The sequence below is a fragment of the Cebus imitator genome, unplaced genomic scaffold (genome assembly GCF_001604975.1).
Source record: "Cebus imitator isolate Cc_AM_T3 unplaced genomic scaffold, Cebus_imitator-1.0 Scaffold293, whole genome shotgun sequence".
Lineage (NCBI taxonomy): Eukaryota > Metazoa > Chordata > Mammalia > Primates > Cebidae > Cebus > Cebus imitator.
The window spans coordinates 2,297,258-2,321,429 of NW_016107608.1; the positions used below are offsets into that span (position 1 = coordinate 2,297,258).

Consider the following 24,172-nt stretch of genomic DNA (forward strand, 5'->3'; position numbering starts at 1 on the left):
CACTTTCAGCAGAGAGGTCATTTGGATCACTAGAAAATCCGTCATCCATGTCTAGGTAACAGGGTGATGGGTGCAGCAAACCACCATGGCACATGTATACCTATGTAACAAACTTGCACGTGCTGCACGTGCATCCCAGAACTTAAAGTTAAAAAAAAAAGAAGAAGAAAATCCACAAGTATTTCCTGTTCAGACTCCTGAGTCATTGCTATTCTAATTGAGTTGTTTCAAACTCATCACAACAGGCTGACAGCAAGAGGTGCAAGGATTGTGACTCACTCATATTCTCACCTGATCTAGGGTCCCAGCAGTCACCCAGGATGATTCCCAGAAGAAAGGCCTCAAGAACGGAGGAAATAATTCTGGAGTCAGAGGCTCTTGAGTGCTGATGTATGAGAGAGGAATAGAGACAGCATTTATTGACTTGGTGCTGGGACACTCATGTTTGAGTCTTTACTTGACACTATTTTCTACCTGCATGACCTTGGGCAAGCCAGATCATGAGTTGGGCACATTGGCTATTCTAGGGGTCACCTTCCCTCCTATTTGGCACTCTCAACGTGGACCCCAACATCCATTAGAGAACACGGTGTGGAGTGACTTTTGTGTACACTCTGTTTCTGCACCAAGGCCTCTCCCCATCTGGCCATGCGCCTGGGTCATCATTTGTAGTTGCATTGTGCCTAGAAATTCAGGGACTTTGAGAGAGCCAGTGTGTCCAGAGTGCTTCAGAAAAAAGTTTGTTTTCTGTCACTGTTTCCCTCAATCTGGTTTAATCAATGGCACTGAATGAGAGACAGAATTCCTTTACGATATCCTGTCTGGGACTTGTTCATTACTTAGAATACGGCGGCTTCCAAAGTCTGCCAGACCAGATGTGGGTGCGTAACATTTCTAATCAGAGTCCAACCAATCCCAGCAAACTAGTTTCAGTGAAAAATGAAGTGACTAATGGACTCAGTCTAAATGATTATGAACTAAGTAAAAATTCCATTTTCCTAGTCAAAATAATGTAGAGCTGTTAGCTTCAGCTTCCGAGATTGTTTGTGGGTTTGCATATTAATCTTCCTGAACATGTATACCTTTTACTCTGTCCATAATTTGAGTGCAGAAATTAAACCATATGTAAAAAAAAAAGCATAAACTCTCAATAATATTCAAAATAAAGGCTACAAGTACATAATTTTGTATCTGAGTATCTTATCTTTCATAAAGGGAGGAAAACCAACATTTCCTGCATACCTACTATATGTGAGGCTCTGTACTAGGGGCTTTTCTCATATGTTATTATTTATTCTTCAGAACAGCTCTTTCAGGCACTTTTAAAGTTCTCTTTATTTATTTATTTACTTGAGACAGAGTCTTGCTCTGTCACCCAGGCTGGAGTGTAGCAGTGCGATCTCGGCTCACTGAAACTTCTGCCTCCCAGGTTCAAGCGATTCTCCTGCCTTAGGCTCCTGAGTAGCCGGGATTACAGGTGCATGCCACCACACCTGCTTAATTTTTGTATTTTTCATACAGACAGGGTTTCACCATGTTGGTCAGGCTGGCCTCTAACTCCTGACCTTGTGATCCGCCCACCTTGGCCTCCCAAAGTGCTGGCGTTATAGGTGCCACCGCACCTGACCTACTGGTCTCTTTATTACAGCAAAGGAAATGGATCCTCATGGGAGAAATGGCCAGATGTGTGATTATATACTGATTCATGGACTGTAACCAATGATTTGGCTAGTTGGTCAGGGACTTGGAAGAAGCATCATTGGAAAACTAGTGACAAAGAAATCTGGGGAGGAGGTACGTGGATGGATTTCTCTGAGCAGTCAAAAACTGTGAAGAAATTTGTATCCCATGTGAGTGCTCAACAACAGGTGACCTCAGCAGTGGGGGATTTTAATAATCAAGTGGATAGGATGACCCGTTCTGTGGATACCACTCAGCCTCTTTCCCCAGCCAGCCCTGTCATCGTCCAATGGGCCCATGAACAAAGAGGCCATGGTGGCAGGGATGGAGGTTACCCATGGGCTCAGCAACATGGACTTCCACTTGCCAAGGCTGACCTGGCTGTGGCCACTGCTGAGTGCCCAATTTGCCGGCAGCAGAGACCAACACTGAGCCCTTGATATGACACCATTCCTCGGGGTGATCAGCCAGCTATCTGGTGGCAGGTTGACTATATTGGACCTCTTCCATCATGGAAAGGGTGGAGGTTTGTCTTCACTGGAACAGACACTTACTCCGGATATAGGTTTGCCTATCCTGCATCAATCCTTCTGTCAAGACTACCAACCATGGACTCACATAATGCCTTATCCACCATCATGGTTTTCTGCACAGCATTGCCTCTAATCAAGGCACTCACTTGATGGCTAAAGAAGTGCAGCGGTGGGCTCGTGCTCATCGAATTCACTGGTCTTACCATGTTCCACATCATCCTGAGGCAGCAGGATAGAAAGTTAGGATGGCCTTTTCAAGGCACAATTACAACGCCAATTAGGTGACAATACTTGGCAGGGCTGGGACAAAATTCTTTAGAAGGCTGTGTATGCTCTGAATCAGCTTTAAATATATGGCACTCTTTCTCCCATAGCCAGGATTCACAGGTCCAGGAATCAAGGGGTGGAAGTGGAAGTGGCATCACTCACCATCACCCCTAGTGATCCACTGGCAAAATTGTTGTTTCCTGTTCCCACAATATTATGTTCTGCAGCCTAGAGGTCTTAGTTCGAGGGAGGAATGCTGCAGATATGGGTATAGCCCGGCGTGCGATTTACACCCTCTCTCCAGGATTTTCAAGGGCCAGCCAGAGCTCACCAGATGCCACTGGAACCGCGACACTTTTCAAGGCATGGATCCCTCTCTCTAGGTGAACCCAATTTCAGGGTGCCTTGACCTTCACAAAGAGAAGGGAACTCTCCCTGGGGCTCCTGCTGGCTTTTCTGGGATCCATTGCGTCACTGTGCTGCACACTTAGCAGTGCTCATCTCTGCCACTCCGGATTCAGAGATCTGAACCTGACTCCCTTTCGATTGGCTAAGCACAATGGAGGCCATCACCCGTCACTTCAAAGTGGCGCTCACCAATATCTCAGGACTGACTGACCAACCCATGTTCAGCTGCTGTTCACAAGGAACCCTTTTCCACTTCGGCCTTCAAAAGTTCTCCTTCGAATATTTGCTACTACCACCAAGAGCTGCACCTGCGGCGGTTCCAGCCAGGCTCAGCTCTGGGTTTCAAGGCTCCCCGCCGCGGCCCTCCCATTTGACAGGTAGCCTCCGTGGGGCTGATGGTGGGAGGGATGTGACTGCTGCTCTCCCCACCACTCCCATATACTCTGGACTGCTGGCGACAGCCAGGTACAGGCCCGATGATCCAGCACCATCCATTTTCAGGGGAACCCTGACTAATACACGGATCATTCAATAAAAAGACTCCAACTCCAAGAAATCAATTTAGTCACTATTTATTGTATTGACATATTTACAAAATAATACAAAGCAAAATACCACTTTAATTCACCATATTACACAAGAGCTGCATACAGGCAAGACAAAGTATATGGAAAACACTTACTTCTGTCTTTGGTATTAGAACTCTACATAAACCCGCAGCATTTAAAGTTTCCAATACAAAGTATGAAACGCAGACAAAGATGTAATCAGTAATGTCACAAAAAAGGGGCTCTAATATCCTCTGCTAGGAAACCCCCAGGCCCATGAAATGCAACGGGAAGACTAAACACCATTTATAAGGAGAGGGTCTGTTGACTAAAACAAACAAAACATGCTACAATACCATCCACAGGAGTGTTTCTGCTTGTGTGAGGCTGCTCCCTCCATAACAAAGTTGGCTGATGGCAACAGACAAAACATTCCCAAGACAGAGTCGCAGATAAGACTTTGTAGGAAAGAATCCATTCCAAGAGTACACTTTGAGGTGTAACTCTACTGTACAGAACATTTTATAAAATACATTTTTGTCATCATTTACACATATACAAAGACTTAACTGGTTTTAGCAAATAATTTTTCTAAAACACAATCACAGTTTACATCATTCTGAGGTAAAGGTCTTGAATCTATTCTAGATGAAAAGTCCTAGCCCATGAGGGTCTCTAACGGGGGTATGTATCCAGTCAACCATGAGTTCTGGCACCCAAATGGCTTGAGGAGAGGGCAGGCCACACCTGCTTCGTTTCAGAGATGATTTGAAATTTCAGAATTGAATGCTCCTGGTTCAGCTCTACTAAGTTAACGCTTCTAACTTTGTGGTGTTGTTTTTCCAAAAATGAAAACTCTCTCAATCTTGTCAGTACACAACTTCAGCAGTGGAGGAAGTATTTCATCAGGGAAGGGCCAAGTCAGTGTCTTAACTGGACTGCGTTGACTGGGGGTTCTGCACCCCAGAAAGAATGTATTTAGGATCCTCACATGAAAGAGTGATGGCTTGGCAAAACAAATGTACTGCAAGACCGATCTTCCCTCCCGTTAATACACTCCCAGGACGGGCTGCAGAGGGGGAGACTCAGAGAAACTGAAAGCCCAATGTCCCTTTTTCTGTCCCAGAAATGAATAAAGGACCCAGCTGTGCTTCCCTTCCAAAGTCCTTAACGAAGTTGTGCTCTAAGAAAATGTGGGAATCAAAAAGTCATTTTTGTGTTGGGGGGAGGAGGGAGGGAGGAAAGGGCATGTGTTAATAGATATTCCTGCTATAAAATGACATAATTTATAGCCCTTGATCTGTTTCTGTAAACAATGCCACCTTATTCAGATTATTGGCAACTACCCATAATACACCTAGCCAAGATTCTTTCATAAAGTCAAATACTACATTTCCAAAATAATCCTATGAAATCATGAAGATTGTGAAGATTAACTAAGAAGATTACTCTCTCTTTTATGTGTTTTTTCACTTTTTATAAAGAAGTTTGCAAATATAACCAGGACACCAAATGAATAATTACAACCCTTCAGGGATACTTCACTTATGATGCTAACCTGAGCACTGGCCTCATATTTAATAATAACACAAGTAACATCTGAGGGTAAAAGTGTTTGTTGGGCAATGAGTCACCTTGTTGGACAATTTAAGATGAGTAAGGCTGGATCTTTCCAGTAAACTGCTCAAATGGCAGAGCTCCAATTTTTCTTCATGCTGGGAAAAGAAAAATTATACTTCTGCTTCTTTGCACCATCAAATAATCTGGTGAATGGCAGGTGAGAATAAAGCAAAACTGTATTAAAGATTTACTAATGACTAGCATTCATGGTATCTGACCGGATGAAGCAGAGACACATGAACCAGTGTGTTTGCAGGGCTCTTCTGGGAAGAGCAGCTCTTGGCTTTGCCCTGGTCCCTGACAATGACAGACTGGCAGGCTGCTTCTTGCACAGCTCTAGGCAAGCCATTAATCTGTCAGTACCAGCATCTTTTAGAAATCTCAACATTAAGACTTAGGAGGGGTTAAGGAGGGAGGATGTTGAACAGCCAGAAATGCAGCTTTTTAAACACTTCAGTTAATTCACAATGCTGTGCAGGCCTCTGTTTATGACTTCTCTGAAATTTTTGGTGCAGGGTGCAATGCTGGATTTGAATTTATTCATCCTCTTCCACATATGTGGATGGAAACCAGCCCACCTAAAAAAGAAAAGCAACCAACATAGCAACGTGACTTTGTATCTGACACTTCAAAGGATTCTACAACAGAGCATTTTGTTTTCATAGTACCCCAATTAAATGGGGGTTTTTATGCTCATTGTAGATGAGAGGATTGGTTTGACTGCTCGTAGAAGCCTAATAGAGTGAATGATCGAAATGGAGGAATAAAATAAACTTAAACAGTGTTCTAATCCACTAGCACACGAATAAATATGTAAATTAAGTATAATACGGGGGGCTCTGCTGCATAATGATTCCTATTTCTGCTGTAGAACAGGATGAAAAGACAGAGGTATTATGTCCCATTCTTTCCAATTTAGATCAGCAGCTCTTATAGATATTTTGCAATACACATAAAGTTTAGCTCAATGGCTCAGGGTCTAAAAAGAGCTGAAATGCTCCTCAACTCTTTCCAAGCAGGAAGCTACCACGCTTGCCCAGGTGAATTTTATTTATGTCACTGTCATATTCATTTCAAATATTTCCAGTGAGTCCCTAGTACCAGCAAAATATAGGACCAGTCTCCAGAGGGCAGGGGCCTGTGGGCTGAAGGCTGCGATACAGTATAGAGGCTTCTCCCTGGCACCACAATGGGTACCAACAACTGCTCAGTCCCCTTCACTCACGTGCACCAGGACATCAAGAGGGACAGCTTACCCTGCCGTTAACTTCTCCTCTCCACCAGCCATTTGCACTCATCTTTGTGTAAATCTTCACCACATCTCCTTTCAACAAGGACAACTCTCGCATATCTCTTGCACAGAAGTCATACCGAGCAATGGCAATGCCCAGCACTTTTGGGCTTAACACTGTCAAGAAATGACATGGAATGAGAGTAAGCTTGCAGTTCGTTAACAACCATAAGAACCTAATCAGATGAATGTTATTGATGCTATCAAATGCACAGTCATGATTTCATTACAGACCAGCGCAAATGGCAGAGGAGCTTGAAAGCAGCAGAATTGCTGTTTCAATTCAATCAGGTGTAGGCAAATTCACTTCATAAAGTTTAAAGAACCACTGTCCTTTTTTTCCATTCTTCATATATAAGAACTTCAAAGTAAAGACTAGTTTTTATAAAAATGAAACAAAAAACCCCAAATTAAAAAAAAATGGTTAATATCTAAGTATCTAAAGAGATAGAATCTAAAATAATTTCATCATAAATTTCCTATTGATGGCCCAGTCATCTATTCCTAACTAGCACCTCCAAAATAAAGCTTTATGTTTTCATCCAGTAACTGCTTCAACTAACACTCGAAACAAAGCAACATTTTGCTCTGATGTAAGTCTGTCAAATCTATGCTATCACTTCTGGTTAGGTGGCACTCTACCCTAATGAGACTTTCTATGTTAAAACTATTTGGTGATAAATTTAGTTATGGTTTTCTATATAATTCACCTATGTGACGGGGTATGAATCAGGTGTGAATCAGAAGAAACAAATACTACCCATATATTTTCTTTCTTTGAAACAAATACTGCCTTACAGAAAACCTTTACTGATGTATCTAATCAAAAACAAGATGTCAGGGTATTCAGGGTATTCATCTCCTGTGTCCAGAGTTGGGGTGCGTGTGTGTGTGTGTTTAATTTTTGATGGCAGGAGAGGAGCTAACTTTCTCCCTGCCCTTGCTGGCCCTGTTCTGAAAAGAAAACTCCATTCCAGTGGTTCATGTTTGTTAGTCTCTAGTGTTTCATAGCACATTTTATATTAACTTCTCTACCTGTTGCTCTTCGGGGTTATAAAGTGTTTTCAATTATATGTTCAGAGAATCTGAGAATCACTCATCGGAGATTGGTGAAACTTTATAAATCTTAAATGGTAAAGGAACTTAAGTGTAAGAAAAAGAGACAAATGGGAAATACCATCCATCTGTATTTTTAACAGTTCCCAGGGCTCAGGCAGTAGAAGTTATGACCTGTGTTACCCTGGAAGGGCCTGCCCACTTGGCCACAGGGATCTCTGACCTATTATTCATGGCTTTGTAATGACATAAAATTTTTTAGACTCCAGGTGTCTATCATGAGATAAATGAATGGCAATACTGTAGATTTCAGAACTGTAAAGGGAGTAAAAATAGGACATTTTATTTTACTGTTCAGGACACAAACCACTTTAATAGCTTTCTCACTGAAAACTGTCCCATTACTAGGGCACTACTGTTAGAGTCGGTACACATAAAAACACCCCTGTGATGGAAAAACCCAATCATCAACTTAAAGGTATGACCTTGCATAGGTCTTCTAACCCCTCGAGGCCACATTTTTCTCATATATGAAATGAAATGTTTGTACTAGATGACTTCTAAGGTTTTTCTAGTTCTAAATTCTTCGATTTTTACTGGGATGTGCTGGTTAATTTTTAAACATCTGTCAGGAAACAGACTTTATCTAATGTCACGTAAATAGCCATTAAACTCTCTGGCTAATGACAGAAATCAAGACCAAAACGCCCAGGCACAACCTGAAGAAATTCAGAATTCATGGGCGCCGGTCATCTTTTCAAGTCATATGTACTGAATTTTATTTTATATTTGGAAACAAAGTTTGGCTTTTAATTCTACTTATTTTCTTTAGGAAAATACAGAAATATTCACTTTTCTCAACTAAAATTTCTGGTTCTCAAGAAAAATTATGATTTTATAGATTTTCAACCCCCTTTCTGCTTCCAGCCCTATCCCTCTCCAAACTCTCCCCAACAGGTAAATTAGAAAATTTCTTACTGAAATACACAGCATGACCACACACGCAAAAACGAGTGAAATGTCATGACAAACAATGACTTTATGACAGAGAAGAGTAAAGTGCATGGTGGTAATGGAACTCGAGAGACTGTCTGTGAGGAGACGTATCTATATGAGAAGCCATACACTGAACTCAAATATCTTATTTGCAAGCAGAAGTAAGTTGAAGAGACAAATAAAAGCAGTAAAGCAGTACCTGACCAGAAAGGAGTGGAAGAAGGGGGAACAAAGCTGTAGTCTGGAGGAGTTACAAAAGAAAAGCCACAGAACAAAGAGGGGGCTTTGAGAAAGGAAGAAAAAGAGAGAAGCAAAAGAGCATTTAGGTATTGGCAAAAATATCTCAATACAACTCTTTTGTTGTCTGTAATCATGAGAAAATTGTCACATCAAAGTTGGATTATCAAGCTTCATTTTCACCCACTTCTTTCCTATCACCATTTCTAAATGAAGAACAAGCCAAACGTTTACATTTTGATAGACAATAGTATTTTGCAATTCAGAGCTGTCTTTCCTTTTATAGGCAAACACAGAGAATACCCACTCCACACTGCCACCTTTGAACCTCATCCATGCAAGGATGGCCAGCGATGGCCTCACCCTCTTGATAAAGTGCCCAATTCCCACTTTGTTACGTCAGTGGAAAGGGTGTGCTGTAGATTCGTAGTGTAAAATAATCCTTCACATCAAAACAGTTATAAAGAAAAGCCTGTAAGACAGTGTGAACGAAACATGCCAAACCCATGGAAAATTCAAGAAAATCATTCATACAGTTCATTAGAAACCACCTCCATCCTCCCAACCAAGCGTGCACATGCCAGCTTATTTTCAAAAGGAGAAAAGTGCAATTAGAAAAGAAAACCACTCTGACTCTTATTATAGCTGGAAAAAAAGTAAATATATTCTCCATGTTGTATGGATGTACAGAAAAGTTACATGTATGTGGATGTTCTAAAACTTTTCATTTTACTTTTAATATAAGAGCTAATAATATTTATCAAATGGTTCTGAAGTCTTAGATACCATGCTGAATGTGCTACATTCAGTATTTTACTTAATTGTCACAACAGCTCTAAATGGAAGGTACTAGTATTATTTCCTCTTTACATCTGAGAAGAATCTGGAATCCAGCCTAAGTGGTGTGACTCCAGGGTACCTGCTCTTAGCGACTGCTGCACTATTCTGCAACTGCCATTCTGTTTCAGGCACCTCCGCAGGCAGCTATATAATTGGACCTGCTGATACCAAGGTGCCACTGCAATGGAAAGGAAGGTGTGGCTACATATTTTCTTCCAGTATTTATTCTTCACTTCTTTCAGGTCATAGATCATGCACTGGGCTATGTTTGCCTAGAGAGAAGGCTACATTTCTCAGCCTCCCTTACAGTTTGGTATAGCCACACGACCAAGTTCTGGGCAATGAAATATAAACAAAACTGTCATGAGACAGCTTCTAGGACCTTTTCTAAGTGGGCACACGCCTTTGCCTTTCTTTTTGGCTCTTCATTCTGTCCTGCTGTCTGGAATTTCAAAGCTACTATCTTGGTCCATGAGGAGGAAAGCCTTCCCCTCTGGATGGTGGAGCATGAGCCTGAAGGAACTTGGATCGCTGAAGATTTCCTGGAAGAGAGATGAGCAGCCTTCCTCCAGCCGTGGGCTATTTCAAGGATTTTTTGGAAAAGAGAAATAACTATCTTCTTGAAGCCTATTTAAGGTTTTTGGGTTGCTGTTAACTTGTACCATGGCCTAATCTGAACTGTGACAAAAAGTTTTTTACAGCCAAGGATGAGGTAAAAGTGAGCTAATCTAACTGGGAATGAGTTTACATCATCTTCCAATATATTCTGCCTCTCTTCAGATAACTGCTTGACTTGACAACCACAGAATTCTTCCAAAGTGAATATTCTTGCCAAGAAAGCGTCCTAGGGATATCCATGGATAGCAGTGACTTATTAAGGAGATTCCCAGACACCACCCAAGCAGACTAGCCAGGGAATTGGAGGGAGTTTAGTTATTCTTAGAATCAATGACCTTGGAGCCCTTATATACACACTGATGCATTCATGACACACTTTTCTCATGAATGGCCTCATGTTTGCTTGTCACTTACCATGAAGTATGCTCTTGTTTATTGTCAAAGTTCTTATCTATTCCTTGCACATTCTGCAGTGCATTTTTACTTTTAAATATGCTGATACACGCCATTATAACTAATTTTTACAATCAGCCCAAGTCATTTTTAGCCATGCAGTAATGCAGTAGAAATGGTACATTTTTATTTTCTCGAGATCATGATATACTGTTAGAGGATAGGATGCTACCTCCATTTTAATGAAGCAAATGACACACATTTAACTCTATTATTGGAAGAAAATCTGGTGCTAAGATTCCTGTCCCATGTCTGTGAGAACTTCAGTTAAAAGCCCTCATTCTAAACATTACTTCTGTCAGGCATTAGAATTCTCTCCTTGGGCTGTTTTCTAAGCATCCATCCTTGTCTCTCTCTCTCTCTCTCTGGGACTATTTTATCCATAAAGAAATAAAACACTTTATTTCTCCAAAATTTCTAATGAAGGTAATTTACGCCAAGAGTCTGGAATATAACAAGAGATAAGTTAGCTCTAGAAGAGAGAAACGATAAGCCAGTGAAAACACAGTTAAATGCAAATTAAATAATCTCAACAACAGGTAGATAAATTAGATTAGATAACCTATCTGTTATCTTAAAATATCTAATATTCCTAAAGGAATAGGGGTAATGCTTCACTAAAGGACCTGAATCTCTGTTTCAATTATACAATATCAGGATGCTAGCTCTGTCTCTTAACTAACTCTAAAGCCTTATCATCATTTGCATTTCTATCAAGTAGCTAGAATTAGAATCCTCTTAAATCTTATCTAAAATATTATAATTCCATCCAAACAGTAGTTAGCACTCACAGTTAGGTTTTGGCCCCACTGGTCTTCACTTAAACTAATTTTTCCCTGATGAATACAGGAGATTCTTGGATATGATTTGGCTTCTCACCTGAATTTCTGTCTATGACTTCAAATGTTTTCATGACACTGCTACAAAGAATATCTTTTATGTTTGATTTAATGTGTCTGAATCCAAATTCATCTTCTTCCCTGTAATCTAGCTCAAATTCCCATGTTTCCACTCACCGCCTCCCCCCCCGCAAGAACTCCCCTGGTTCTCTCTGCAAACCATCCTTGCAAAGTTTGTACACTGTTCAGCCCTCGCCGTCCCCTTTCTAAGTAAAGCACTTTCTTCCTCTGCAATATGAAGTTAACCCTTCAATAATTTGCAGCTGCATCATTCCAATACAGGTATCTATCCCAATTCCTACCCTCAGAAAACTGCCAGCCAAATAGTCTTCTTGCTTTTGGCTTTCTTTCTATTCTGTTCTAAATACTGCCTTCACAGCAACTCACCTTTGATGTAGATTCCATCATGCTATTTGCTTAAATTATGAAATCTAAACCCTCGTCCTAAATTACATGACAATTCACAATCTGGCCACTCTTGCCTCTCTAATGAAATCTGTATATGTTCCCACATGTGTTCTCTTTACCCGAAACAGCTTCCAGGGCCCTCAGCTATACTTCCAACTCCAAATATCTGCTCATTCTGGAATGCTGCTCCTTCCCTGGCCTCTGCTAACTTTAACTTCCTAGTCTTAAAAGCTCAACCCAGACTCCTCTTGGGGGCCTTCCCTGACAATCCAGACAACGCTCTGGCCCCTTCTCTGACCTTTCCTAGCTCTCTGGTAGGCATGTGCATCATGGCACTTCCTGGCTCTGATGTTTAATGCACGTTTTCCTGTGTTGTAGCCCCACTTAGATGGTGATTCTGGAGGGCAGGGGCCAGTTCTTATATTGCTTCTGCATCCTTCACAGGATCAGGCCCAGCGCTAAGCAATGGAAGCTGCTGAATGGATAAGTATTTCAGCAGGATATTTAATTTTGCAGGTTCCTTATGTCTCCTCCTCCCATTCCTTTAGCTCATCTTCTGCCCACTTAAACTACTCCATAAGACTTCCAACAAAGGCCAGCAAAAGACAAAGAAAGTGAAATATGTGCAGGTTCCACTCCCCAGGCTTTCTGAGAGCCACAATCTATTAGTGATATTTCTACAACAACCAGTTTTTTTTCTGAGATGCTGAACACCTATTAAATACTGTATGTCTCACGGCACTAACCACACTCTATGCCTGAGGAATCTTCTTAGGAGTAAAAGGTTAATCAGTTTCTCCTGCCACCCAGTGTATAGCTCTCAGCCAAACATTTTCAGGATTGGCAGGGATGCTTTCTGCTTTTCTACACACTGTCGCATGACTTATTGTTGCCACTCTTCCTATATATCAGTGGTAACTGCCTTTAGGTCCTTAATTTCTTTGAGCTGGGAAAACAGCATTTGAATGCCTGGTACCTACTGAGACAACAGTAAAAGATAACATGTTTCTCCAGGAAAGTATGGATTTAAACCCAGATGCAAGCAATATCAGAATAAGGTATTTGGTAAAAATATTTTTAGAATAATTTAACCTGTAAAACATATTTGCATCCATGCTGATAATATATCCACATATTTCCACCGTCATCAAACTCCTCCTACCATACCAAGAAACTTCTAAAGTAAAAATTTTTGGTAGATGCATGCCCTGGAATAGAATTAAAAAGAGCCCAGTAACAGTGACATTCAAATGGGAATGGGAATGTTGAGGTGATTATTATCTGAACTCTTCATTCACTGCCTAGGTTAGGTTTATAGATACCTATCTGCTAGTGCATTATGCTATTTTGGAAGCTTCTTGTGAGAGTACTCCTTTAAGTATATCAGCATCCACTTAGATAATATTACACCAATACTGCAACCTTATTCAGTAAGTAATCATTTTCAAACTGCATGCTTCTTTTAAAGGCCTAACTTTCCTTCTTTTACAAACACTTTCAACTCCATGTTAGCACAGACAAGGGAGAATACCTTGCTCAGAGAGACCATCACACTTAGGCAGGAATCTGGTTATTCTGCATGTGTATGACAGCTGGCTCTCAACAGAGCTAACATTCATGGGGCATTTATTAGCAGATGACTGAGTGGCTCATAACTTAGAGACTTAATGTTTCCAATTAGGAACTATTTAGAGTACAGTCAAACATTATGTATCAATTTTCCCAAGTTAAGCAAAACCTGAAGTACTAACATTATCTAATATAAACAGGAGTTATCTGTTAAATAAATAAGCTGGGAATCGAAGTTATCAGCATAGCCATAATAATTGGTTGGCAAATCGTTAGTGGTTATTATTCAGTTCTGAGATCTGACTGAGAAGATAAAGCCACAAAACACAGAATAATGTCAATTAAAAAACAAAAAGAACACAGTGTTTATGGTAGGATAAAAAAGTGCTAGTGACTGGATATTTGATGCCTATTCTTTTGTTGCCAAGGCTAAGAATTGCTTCAAGGTATTCTATTCCGCCTTGATCACGCTATGATGTTCATGAGCAAATGAAAATTTACTCAGTTTTCAGTAATATCTGAAATTTGTACACAGCGGAAACCAACCTGAATCAACACTTTTTCTTCAGGTACTAGTTACCAAATCGTAAGTGTTTTTGAACTAAAAATTATCCATTACATGTATCAGAGAACATTACCTTAAGTATTTGCTAAGTATTCTCTGGGGCAGACATTCCTTAACACTCAGTTTTTAGTTGTAACAAGCACATGGGTTCACACTTACTTAGGTAGCAAAAAGTTGTTAGTAAGAAGATCAGAAGATTGGGCTGATGGTACTGTTGACACAGTGATCACTTGTGTTTGCTGCCCAGCAGTGGCCCTACATGTTTTCCTGAAGAACTGTACTTCTAAGTGGTATGCTTTGATGAGCAGTCTAGGAGGCTCTTTTTGCCAAGATTGTCTACAGATGGCCTAACACCGGAGAACATGCTGAGAATTTAATGAATGCTTAATTTAAATTTGTGATCCTTACCATGGTTTTATTTTAGAACTCAGGCTGTAGTTTTAGGTGCCCTGCAAAATTCATAGACATAGTACTCACTATCTGCTCCCCATGCTCCCCCAAACAAAACAACCTAAAGCCCCGTTGTTTAGTGCTTACTGTATCTCTTATATATTGTCACTAAAAAAAACTAGGAATAATTTAGATTAATTTCATTTAATTGAATGCTTACATCTGGTAAGTAGACAAAGTTATTTTAACCCGAAATCCAAAGCTGTAACAAGGTAACAAGGAAAACTTATGTCTAGGATTATTGTAAAAAATAAACAACTACTTAATATTCAATGCCACAGAGAGTAAACATGTAAAGCCATTAACAAGAAAACAAAGTAAGTACGAGGTCCTTCCTATTGCTATGGAAAACTGCCTGGGATTTCAGATGATTTATATGCCTATGATTTAACAAGATGTTAATTCGAAATCCCTATTTTAAAAATAATTGGCAAACATGTTATATTATTAATGTGCCAAAGACTGCGCTATGATATTATAGGAGATACAATGAATAGGTACAGTCTCTGACATCAAAGGAGCTTACAAATTAGTGAAGAGTTACAGACAGAAATTATGTAGAGATAAGGAAATAATTCATTGTGGATTGAGAATGCTATGATTAGACTTTACACTCTATTGGAGCCCTTAAAAAAACAAAATCCTCCAAACTCCCACTTGCTCAGGCCATGTGTTGGATCACCCTTAAAATACAGTCATGTTATATGGCCACTGTCATCTTTTCCCTGATTGCTGTATGGGCCTCTTAACTGGTCTTCTGTGCCTACTTTGTCACCTCTTTCTCATGGTCTTTTTTTCCAATGCAGAAGCCAGAATAACCCTATTAAAACTTAAAGGCAGACCATGTTTCTTCTTTGCCTAAATCCTCCCAATGGTTTCCTGTTTCTTCAAGAGTAAAACCTAAAGTCCTTTAGGGCCTTACGTGATCTGGCCTCACTTACCCCTTGAACCTCATCTCTGGCTACTGTTCCTCTTGGTCCTTCTGCTCTGGCCACATTGCCTGGTCAGACATACCCTTTCCTTAGCACTGGTGGTTCTCTCTTTTATGTCCTTGAGTCTTGACTCAAATGTCACCTTCACAATGAGGCCTGCTGTGATGTCGTATAAAATAGTCATGGATTCACACCACTAGTGCCATGTGATGCTGACAGAAACAGGGCTTACTGTGAGAACAACACACAATCAGAGAAGTAGGCATGCAATCTCCCAAACTCCCATTGTCCCACCAATGAGGTGAGGCACAAATGCTCTGCACACATTGTGGTTACAGTTTCGGCATCCTGCTCTACATATTAACAGGATATTTGTGCAAGCTTACAAGATCAGAAGCTCCCTGGTCACATAAGTGGCCTGTCAGAAAGGGAAGTTTTAGAGCCACTGGCTGGTGTCAGCCTGCTCGACCAGTGAACTAACTTAGAAGTGATGATCCAGCTTTCTGCTATGCTACCAGAAAGAGGGAAAATAAGATTATAGTTTTGTTCTTCGTCACCCAATGAGCCTGGTTAAAAATTGTAACATCTCTCAGCACTCATGAGTACCACTCCCTTGGTACTTTTTTTTTTTTCCCAGAGCACTCAGCAACTTCTAATATAATACACATAATTATTTTTCTAAATCTATTAGCTACCTTCCCCACTAGCAAGTAAATTCCATAAGGGTAGGGCCTTTTATCCATGCTATTCACTGCTGCCTTTTAACAGTGCGTGCCCTGAAGTAAGCACTCAATTAAGATCTGTTGAATGAATGTATGGATGAAAAATGAATGAATGAATGTGGCAAACTTTGTCGGAGGTTATTGGCGAGGATGTAACAACTAAAGAATAAATTAGAAAATAAATGCTGGATTCTATTCAAGTATGCAGAACTGTACCCTTTGAGGAGGAAGGATAAAGGGAAGGGTAGAAATTAACTGGGGAAGAATGAGTTTCGAAGAGAGAAAAATCTGAGCCAACGAGTCAGCCAATATTCAAACTTTTGTACCCAGTCTGACAAATTGGAGTACATCTATCAGAGGATGGCGAGGATAGTGAAAGACTGACAATCATTCATATAATGATGAATTGAATAAATATTTTAAAAAAGGAAAGAAAAGGAAGAAATGAAGAGGTAGGAAGGAAGTGCAGGGAAGGGGAAAGAACATACTAGATGAAAGTTTATCATTGTAGGGAGAGTACACAGTGTATTTATTTTGACTATACATTACATCATTTTATAGTATATTTGGGGTTATCCTGGTAGGGAGAATATACATTTATTTTGAACTAATCATAGTAAATAGCTATAGAAAATCAAATTTCTAGATCAATACAAGAAAAAAAAAACTTAATTTTGTTCAGAAAATAGGGTGTTTTGTGTGGTATTGAACATAAAGTCCCCTGAGTGTTCAACCAAAGCCTGATGATGACCTCTCAGGAGTGTTATAGAACGTACTTGTTTGAAAAAAAACCTGTATTAAGGCTAATGTGGGTGGTAAGTTTGAAGTGTCTAGATACAAGAAGAGTTTCTCTGGCATTCCCTCCTATTGTTCGGATGTTAAACTATATTTTATATAACGTTTGCGGGGTGTGTGTGATACAGTACTTCATGCAAGCAGAGGCTCAGCAGATGTTGAAATGTATGAGGCAATGAATGAAAGTATGAATTAATAAAAGGAAACCCTAGCTGCATATGTAGTCGACTTATTAATGCTATTAAGAGCAAGAGAATTGCAGAGTTAAAACATGCTACCTTATGCAGATTTGGGATTTAACAGGGGAAGTCAAATATCAGGAAGACAGAGATATCAGTATTGATCCTCATAACTAGAAGCCTGGTTAAATTTTTAGGAAGAAAAATGGGAATTTCTCTCAATTTAGATGAATTTGTTTTTCAAGCAAGAAACTAGTAAAACCAAATTCTTGGATCATGGCTGCTATATGAAAGCACTATGGTAAATTAGAGAATGTTACATATATTAACTGGATTGAGACAAGGTATTTATGTATGTATATATATATTTTTGAAACAGAATCTTAGTCTGTTGCCCAGACTGGAGTGCAGTGGCACCATCTTGGCTCACTGTAACTTCTGCTCCTGGGTTCAAATGATTATCCTGCCTCAGCCTCCTGAGTAGCTGGAATTACAGGTGTGTGCCACCATGTCTGGCTAATTTTTGTATTCTTGGTAAAGACAGGGTTTCACCATGTTGGCCAGGCAGGTTTCAAACTCCAAACCTCCTAACCTCAAATGATCCACCTGCGTCAGCCTCTCAAAGTGCTGGGGATTAAGGCATGAGCCACCATGCTCAGCCAAGACCAGTTTTTAATTTAGAACATGAGGTTATATGAGATGGTAAAAAAGTATTAATGAGCAGTATAAAAGATGAGAAATTTGAAGATCCTAAGTACTGCTTCTGAGCCTTGAAACATTTAAAAGCTAGTTCTGAATGAGGTTATCTGAATCTGTAGAATTTATACCTGTAAGCCATACTCTTAAGGGATCCTAGATACTGGTTGCTAACGTTTAAAGCTATCAGGCTGAGAATAAAAAATGCCTTAGAGAATCTGGAAAAGCTCTTGAAGTAAGTAAATAAAAAAAGGGAAGCCCAGCATCACCAACTAATGAAGATGTGCAATTGTAGTTGATCAGTTGCCCAAGAACTGTGAATTCTGTGGAAACCATAGACAAACTGAGGGAAGAGAACATAAAAATATCAGCAATGTGTTATAACTAACTTAGCCCATAGAGCAGTGTGCATACTGGGAGAGCAGAGCCAAGCCCCAGGAAATGGAAGTAGGAAACCAAAGTACCAGGGAAAAGGAGAAGGACTTTATAAATATACTTAAAATTATCAAATGAGGCTAATGTAACACTTCACACTGGCTAACAGTATTGGAAGTGGTAGCAGGAGCAGCAGTAGTAATAGCAGGAGCAAAACACATAGCACTTCCCACATGTGAGATGCCATTCTCAGTATTTCACACCTACTAACTCTTTTAAGGCTCCTAACATGAGCATTAAACACTATGAGACAGTGTTGCATGATGAAATAAACTGGGGAAAACTCTAGATAAGCTGTCACTTTCCTAGAAGGGAATATATCATACTAGCAGCATTTCTTATATATCTGTTTGGCAAAAGAAATCTTTTCACGGTCCTTTGCACAAGGCCATAGATTCCTGGAATATTCCATTGGAGATACTGATCTAAAATATGTAAAAGGGATTTGAAAAGTAAGAGTGTCCTGTTAATCATCAAATTATTGAATGTCAGAATTCTTAGTTTCTCTTACTCCATATCAAATATTTAATACAATGTTTCAGACAAATGGCCATACAAGTATTGTTTAGGAGCCTGCATTGTCTAGAAGCCCACTTTCTCAGAAAGATAAGGCATTTAACTGTGGAAAAGTGATACAATTCATTGAAAACATTTTTTTTTTTGGTATTATGGTAGTATTTTTCTTTTATAAATTCCATTCACTGACTGCCTGACTGCACTAATAATGCAAAGTCTACTTATAACTCCAAGTTATAAATATGATAAAAAGAAAAATTAGAATAAGGATGGAAAAAAATTAGAGAAAAGTTTAAAATTAATACAATGAAACTGCAGGGGGTCGAATGGTGGCCCTGCAAAAAGATATGCCCTCCCAGAACCTGTGAACCTGTGAACATGTGAATGTGACTTTCTTTGAAACAGAGGTCTTTGCAGATGTTAATTCAGTTAAGGATCTCAAAACGAGATCAATCTGTATTTGGGTGGGCCCTAAATCCAACGATAACTGTCCATAAGAAAGGAGAAGGGGAGATGATACATAGAGAAGGTGACATGAAAACCAGCAGAGACTGGAGCAATGCATCTGTAAATCAAGCCACGCCAAGGATTGCCAGTAGAAACTAAGAGAGGAACATGGGATAGATTCTTCCTCAGAGTCTCCAGAAGAATGGAGGCTAACACTTTGATTTTCAGCTTCTGGCCTCCAGCGGTGAGAGAGTAAACCTCTGTTGTTATAAGTCACCTGGATTATGGTAATTTTATAGCAGTTCTAGGAAACTAATGAGATTAAAGCAAATATTTAAATTACCAGAATAAAATTAGATCATATCAAATCCAAGTGCAAAATGACCAAGGAAAAGATAACAAAATCTGAGGACAAAATAAGATCAGAAAATAAAGGCAGATGAATATGGGAATGTTGAATTAAAAGGGCAAGGGAGAAACTAAGTTAAGTGGATGTTTGGGAACCTGTAGAAGAAGATAATATATATTGTTCCCATTACATTGTAATATAACTAATAAATAGTAGTTAAGGAATTATTAGGATATTTAAGGAATTATCAGGAATGAGAATGCTATATTATGTTCTATGTTCTAGTTAAATAAACATAACACAAATTATCCAAGTTTCTGTTTCTGCCGAAAATAGTGACTAAAAATGAAGTATAAGCACGTTGTTGGATGGTGAATAGAATAATGGTGACAGTGGGTGGCAAGAAAGAGACCACACCAGGGAGAGACAGCCTAGGCTCTGTTCTGGCTTCTACTTCTTCCTGCAAGGTCATCTATGTGGTTCCAATGACACGAGTAGCCTTTGTCAATCTTTGAAGAACTGCTACACTATTTGTCACCACACTGAAAGGAACATGCTGATCTAAATTTTGTTTTCAAGCTTACCTATATGTCCATGCTTTTCCAGTATCAACTTAGCACTCTAATATCTGGTGTGTCTCCCATGAACCTTAGGCTCTGACTTCACTTATTTAGCCTCTTCTGAGGCTATTTCATGCAAGGCACTGTGCAAAAGTACAATTGAGAATGACAAGCAAAGGGTCCTGGCTCCTAGGGCTCCAGGGAATAATGACCAGAAGAAATTAGGCCTATACACAAAAGCCTATAATTCTCACATCACTATATTCTATGTGAACTATGAAATGAAGTACTAATCATTCATAAAATTCTAACTTCAATCAAGACCACCCTCCTAGGTGCCAAGTGCATACTAAGCCATTGAGTATCTGTAGGTACCTGAACACTGTGCAAAACTCAATAGATTACCTTTTCCTCTTAAACCTGTTCTATCTCTTCTGTTTCCTGGTTTGTCAGTGGTTTTGTCACTTGCTAGCTGTCCAAAGCAAATACTTATGTACCATGCTTGTACTAATTTGATCTCAAATTATTTATCCAATCAACTCAACCTCTAAAGTATATCCAAATCTGCCACTGTCCTTCTCTACTGTCACTATGCAACTCATGTCCAAAGCATGCTCATCCCTCTTGTGGACATCTGCAACAGCCTCCTAACTCATCTCCCTCCTGTGCATGCCTCCCTCTAGGCCACTCCTCAGGAGCAGTCGGTGACCTTTTAAAACAATATCAATTAGTTCACACCATTTTCTGTCTGTAAAACTTCAATGCATCCCTACTGCAAATATCAGAATCTACTCACTGTGCTCCCAACACACTGATCTTTTTTTAGTCCCTTAAACATACAGAGTTCTCTGCTGCTGCTTATGAACCTTCACACTAGCGACCTCTTCACTATGCAGGTTTCCTACTGGTCACCACCCCACACCCTGTCAGCTCTCATAGACCCTTTGAGTTCAGCCTGACTGTTACTTTCAAAACTATTTCTCTGACCCTACAGGTTAAATGATCCTGCTCCCATTTCCTTGCACTTATGCTTCAGCTTCATAAGGATTATCAAAATGTGTGATTATTGAAGGCCTTTGTTTTTGTCTGCTCCTGTCCACCAGATTGCGAATCTTATTCACTATTATAATTCCGGTAACTAGCACAAGGTCTAGCACATGCTAAGTGTTGAAAATATTTGCAGGATAAAGGGATGAATACCTGAATAAGCAAATCCAATGAAGTCACAGGTAAGGAACAGATGGCTTCAAATATGATCTGTTCAGTATATGCTAGTGTTCTACATGTCCTGAAATCAATGGACCAGGCTCTTCTATCTCTGAAGCAGGCGAAAGAAGGACACTGTCATTACCTCCCAATTCTTCAGATATAGCTGCAAATGGGATCATCTCCACAATTTAAAACTTTCTATTCTGAAATATTTCAGATTTAAAGTAGCAAGAATAGCAAAAGGAATTTCCACACATTTTTCATTCAGACTCCCCAAATGTTAACATTTTATGATGTTTACTTTATCAATCTATGCATTTTTCCTGAGCCACTTGAAAATAAATTGCAGACATAATGCCCCTTATTGCTAAATACTCAGCACACGTTCCCTAAAAGCAAAGGTATTCTCTTCTCTTGTATAACCGCAGTACAACTATCAAAAGCAGAGAATTGCATTGATGTGGTACTATTTCTTAATTGAGAGAATTTATTTGAAATTTGCTAATTGCATCACATCCTTTAGAGGAACATATATACATGCATATTTTATAACATATACAAAATATATGATTCTACGTACATATGTATACATACACTTGTGTATATGTATGTGTATATATATACACATATAAATATATACATATACATATATATATGTGCATATATGTATCTTTTCAATTCCTGTGGTAGAATTCAATCCAAGACTACATGTTATATGTAGTTGTCATATCTCTTGGTCTCCTTTAATCTGAAACAGCTCCTCAGACTTTGTCTTTAATGATCTTGACATTTTTAGAGTATAAACGAATTATTTTTCAGAATGTCTTTCAATTTGGGATTGTCTGATGTTTTACCATGATTAGGTTCCACTTATGCATTTTTGGGACAAAAATACCATCAAAGTGTTGGTGTGTCCTACTTGGAGCATTGTATTAGGAGGTACATGATATCTCTTTGTCCCAGTAATAGTGATGTTAACTTTGATTGCTTGGCAATTACTATTATCCTTTTGTAATTAATAAGTTCTTATGGAAGATACTTTGATATTATATAAATATAGTGTTGGCCGTTTAAAAAAATTACCGAACTCAACTCTGTGGCCCAGCTAGTTCTCTACAAATAAAAACTTGGCAAAATATTTAGGTCTGCTTATGGGTCACAAAATAGCTAATTATACAACTTTTCCTAGTATGCCAATCTGTTAATATTACCTTACCCGCTTCTCTCATACACACAAATAAAAAATCTAAGATGCTATTTTTAAAAGAACGTTATAAAATCTCTAATCTCATTCTTCATTCATCAGATGAGAAAGCTAAGGCCCAGATAGGCTAAGTGACTCGCCTAAGGTCAGACAGCTACTCTGGCAGACCTGAAAATAATTAAGTGTTCATTGTAAAGCAAGAAAGGCAAAAGTCAATTTAATGCCCTTCAAATATACAAGCCCTATAGGCATACCTAAAGCAATCTAAGGTAGGTCTGAGATGATCATTTTGGAAAATAATGGGATTTTTACAAAGACCCTTAGAGCATCTTTCCTGGAGCCGCGGAAGTTCCCAGGGGAAGCACAAGAGCTCACTGCTACGCCTGAGCTCTCCCTTTGTTCTTTTTCTCTCTTCTCTTCTTTCTTAGAATGACTCTTAAGTTATTCCAAAGACTAAGATAAAATCCCACCACTCTGGGAGACAGGCTGATGGACAGCCTATGATGGGCTCCTAACTTTAAAATGTTATGCTCCTTGCCCAATACTTTGGACACTTGCTTAATTCTAATCAATATCTTTTTACAAGTTATTTTGCATTTGTATAAGATAGCCCTGTCATAATCTTATCACATTGTACATACTTGAAAAAATAGTTGGTAAACATCCTAAGAACATTCTAACCTAGACTAGCCCAAAAGCCATCGGCCTGTGCAGTGCTCTGAGACTTTCTTTTTCAAGGTGACTATATTGCTTAAAAATAATAAGAATAATCAACAGTAGGTTTCAGGAGTTGAACTTCCATTCTCAATCTCTACTCAGAACACAGAATGGTTCCAAGCTTTACCTTGCCTGCTCTGTATCCTCCAAGGCCTTTTAGAAGTAACGGAGATGCCATTTCTGTCCAACCCAGTATCCCAAGGTAATAATGCTTGGCAAATGTTATTTTTAGATGACAGCAGCATATCTAAAGCTATGAACCAAAGGTAAGCATTATGAAGACATCCGGCACAATCTTCCTAGACAGAACATGCAGCATTTCCTCCTTACCACTTCCTGGGATGTACAACATGCATAGAAACAGAAGCAATCTTTCTTTAAGGGTGAACCTTTATCAAGACTTGGTATAAAATAAGCAAGTTATATTTTAAAAATCATAAAGGCAAAGATGGAAATTGCTATAAGTCATAATTAGTAAATTTATTCAAGCCTTAGAAATATAGAAAAGTGCTGCGTTAGAATAAGAGTTAGAAGTAGCAGCAGTAGTAAAGTAGAAGTTGCAGCATCAGCAATAACTTTGTTTACCATGTAAGAGCACTATGCTAAGTGCTTTGTATAGAGCACCTCATTCAGTCCTCAGAACCATCTTACTCTTCCTCTAACGTTATACAAAGTTAGTCTAAAGTAAATAAAACATTGGGAGAGTATCATAAATTTGATCAAAGATTGTAATCCTTCTTTGCAGTAACGAATGACTAATCTTGGAGGGTAACCACTGTGCAATCATTATTAACCCACTCCCCTTCCCTTCTTTTGAGTCACTTTATGAGGGAGATCGTCCCTGATCACTCCATATTAAAATATAAAATTCCTCCAAGCCAGACTTGCCTGAGTCTCCCCATCAAAATGTAAACTCCATAAAGGTAGGAACTTTTGTCTTCTTAATTACTATATCCCAGAACCAGAACGGTGC

General features: G+C 39.3%; 1 protein-coding gene across 3 annotated transcripts in view; it reads right to left on the reverse strand.

The window, feature by feature from the left end:
* Positions 1-3,444: 3,444 nt before the first annotated feature.
* VAV3 (vav guanine nucleotide exchange factor 3) overlaps positions 3,445-24,172 on the reverse strand; it is a 406,390-nt gene continuing 385,662 nt past the window's right edge. Inside the window, exons 26-29 of one of the 3 annotated variants that reach the window (XM_037729108.1) lie at positions 23,327-23,446; positions 8,599-8,682; positions 6,313-6,464; positions 4,432-5,634 (exon numbers count right to left, since the gene is read on the reverse strand). In XM_037729108.1, coding sequence (XP_037585036.1) covers positions 5,593-5,634; positions 6,313-6,464; positions 8,599-8,682; positions 23,327-23,446 — 398 coding nt within the window. In that variant the 3' untranslated portion in view covers positions 4,432-5,592. Of the gene's footprint in view, positions 5,635-6,312; positions 6,465-8,598; positions 8,683-23,326; positions 23,447-24,172 lie in introns of all 3 variants that reach the window. The other 2 variants (XM_017502188.2, XM_017502189.2) reach the window with 2 other exon arrangements.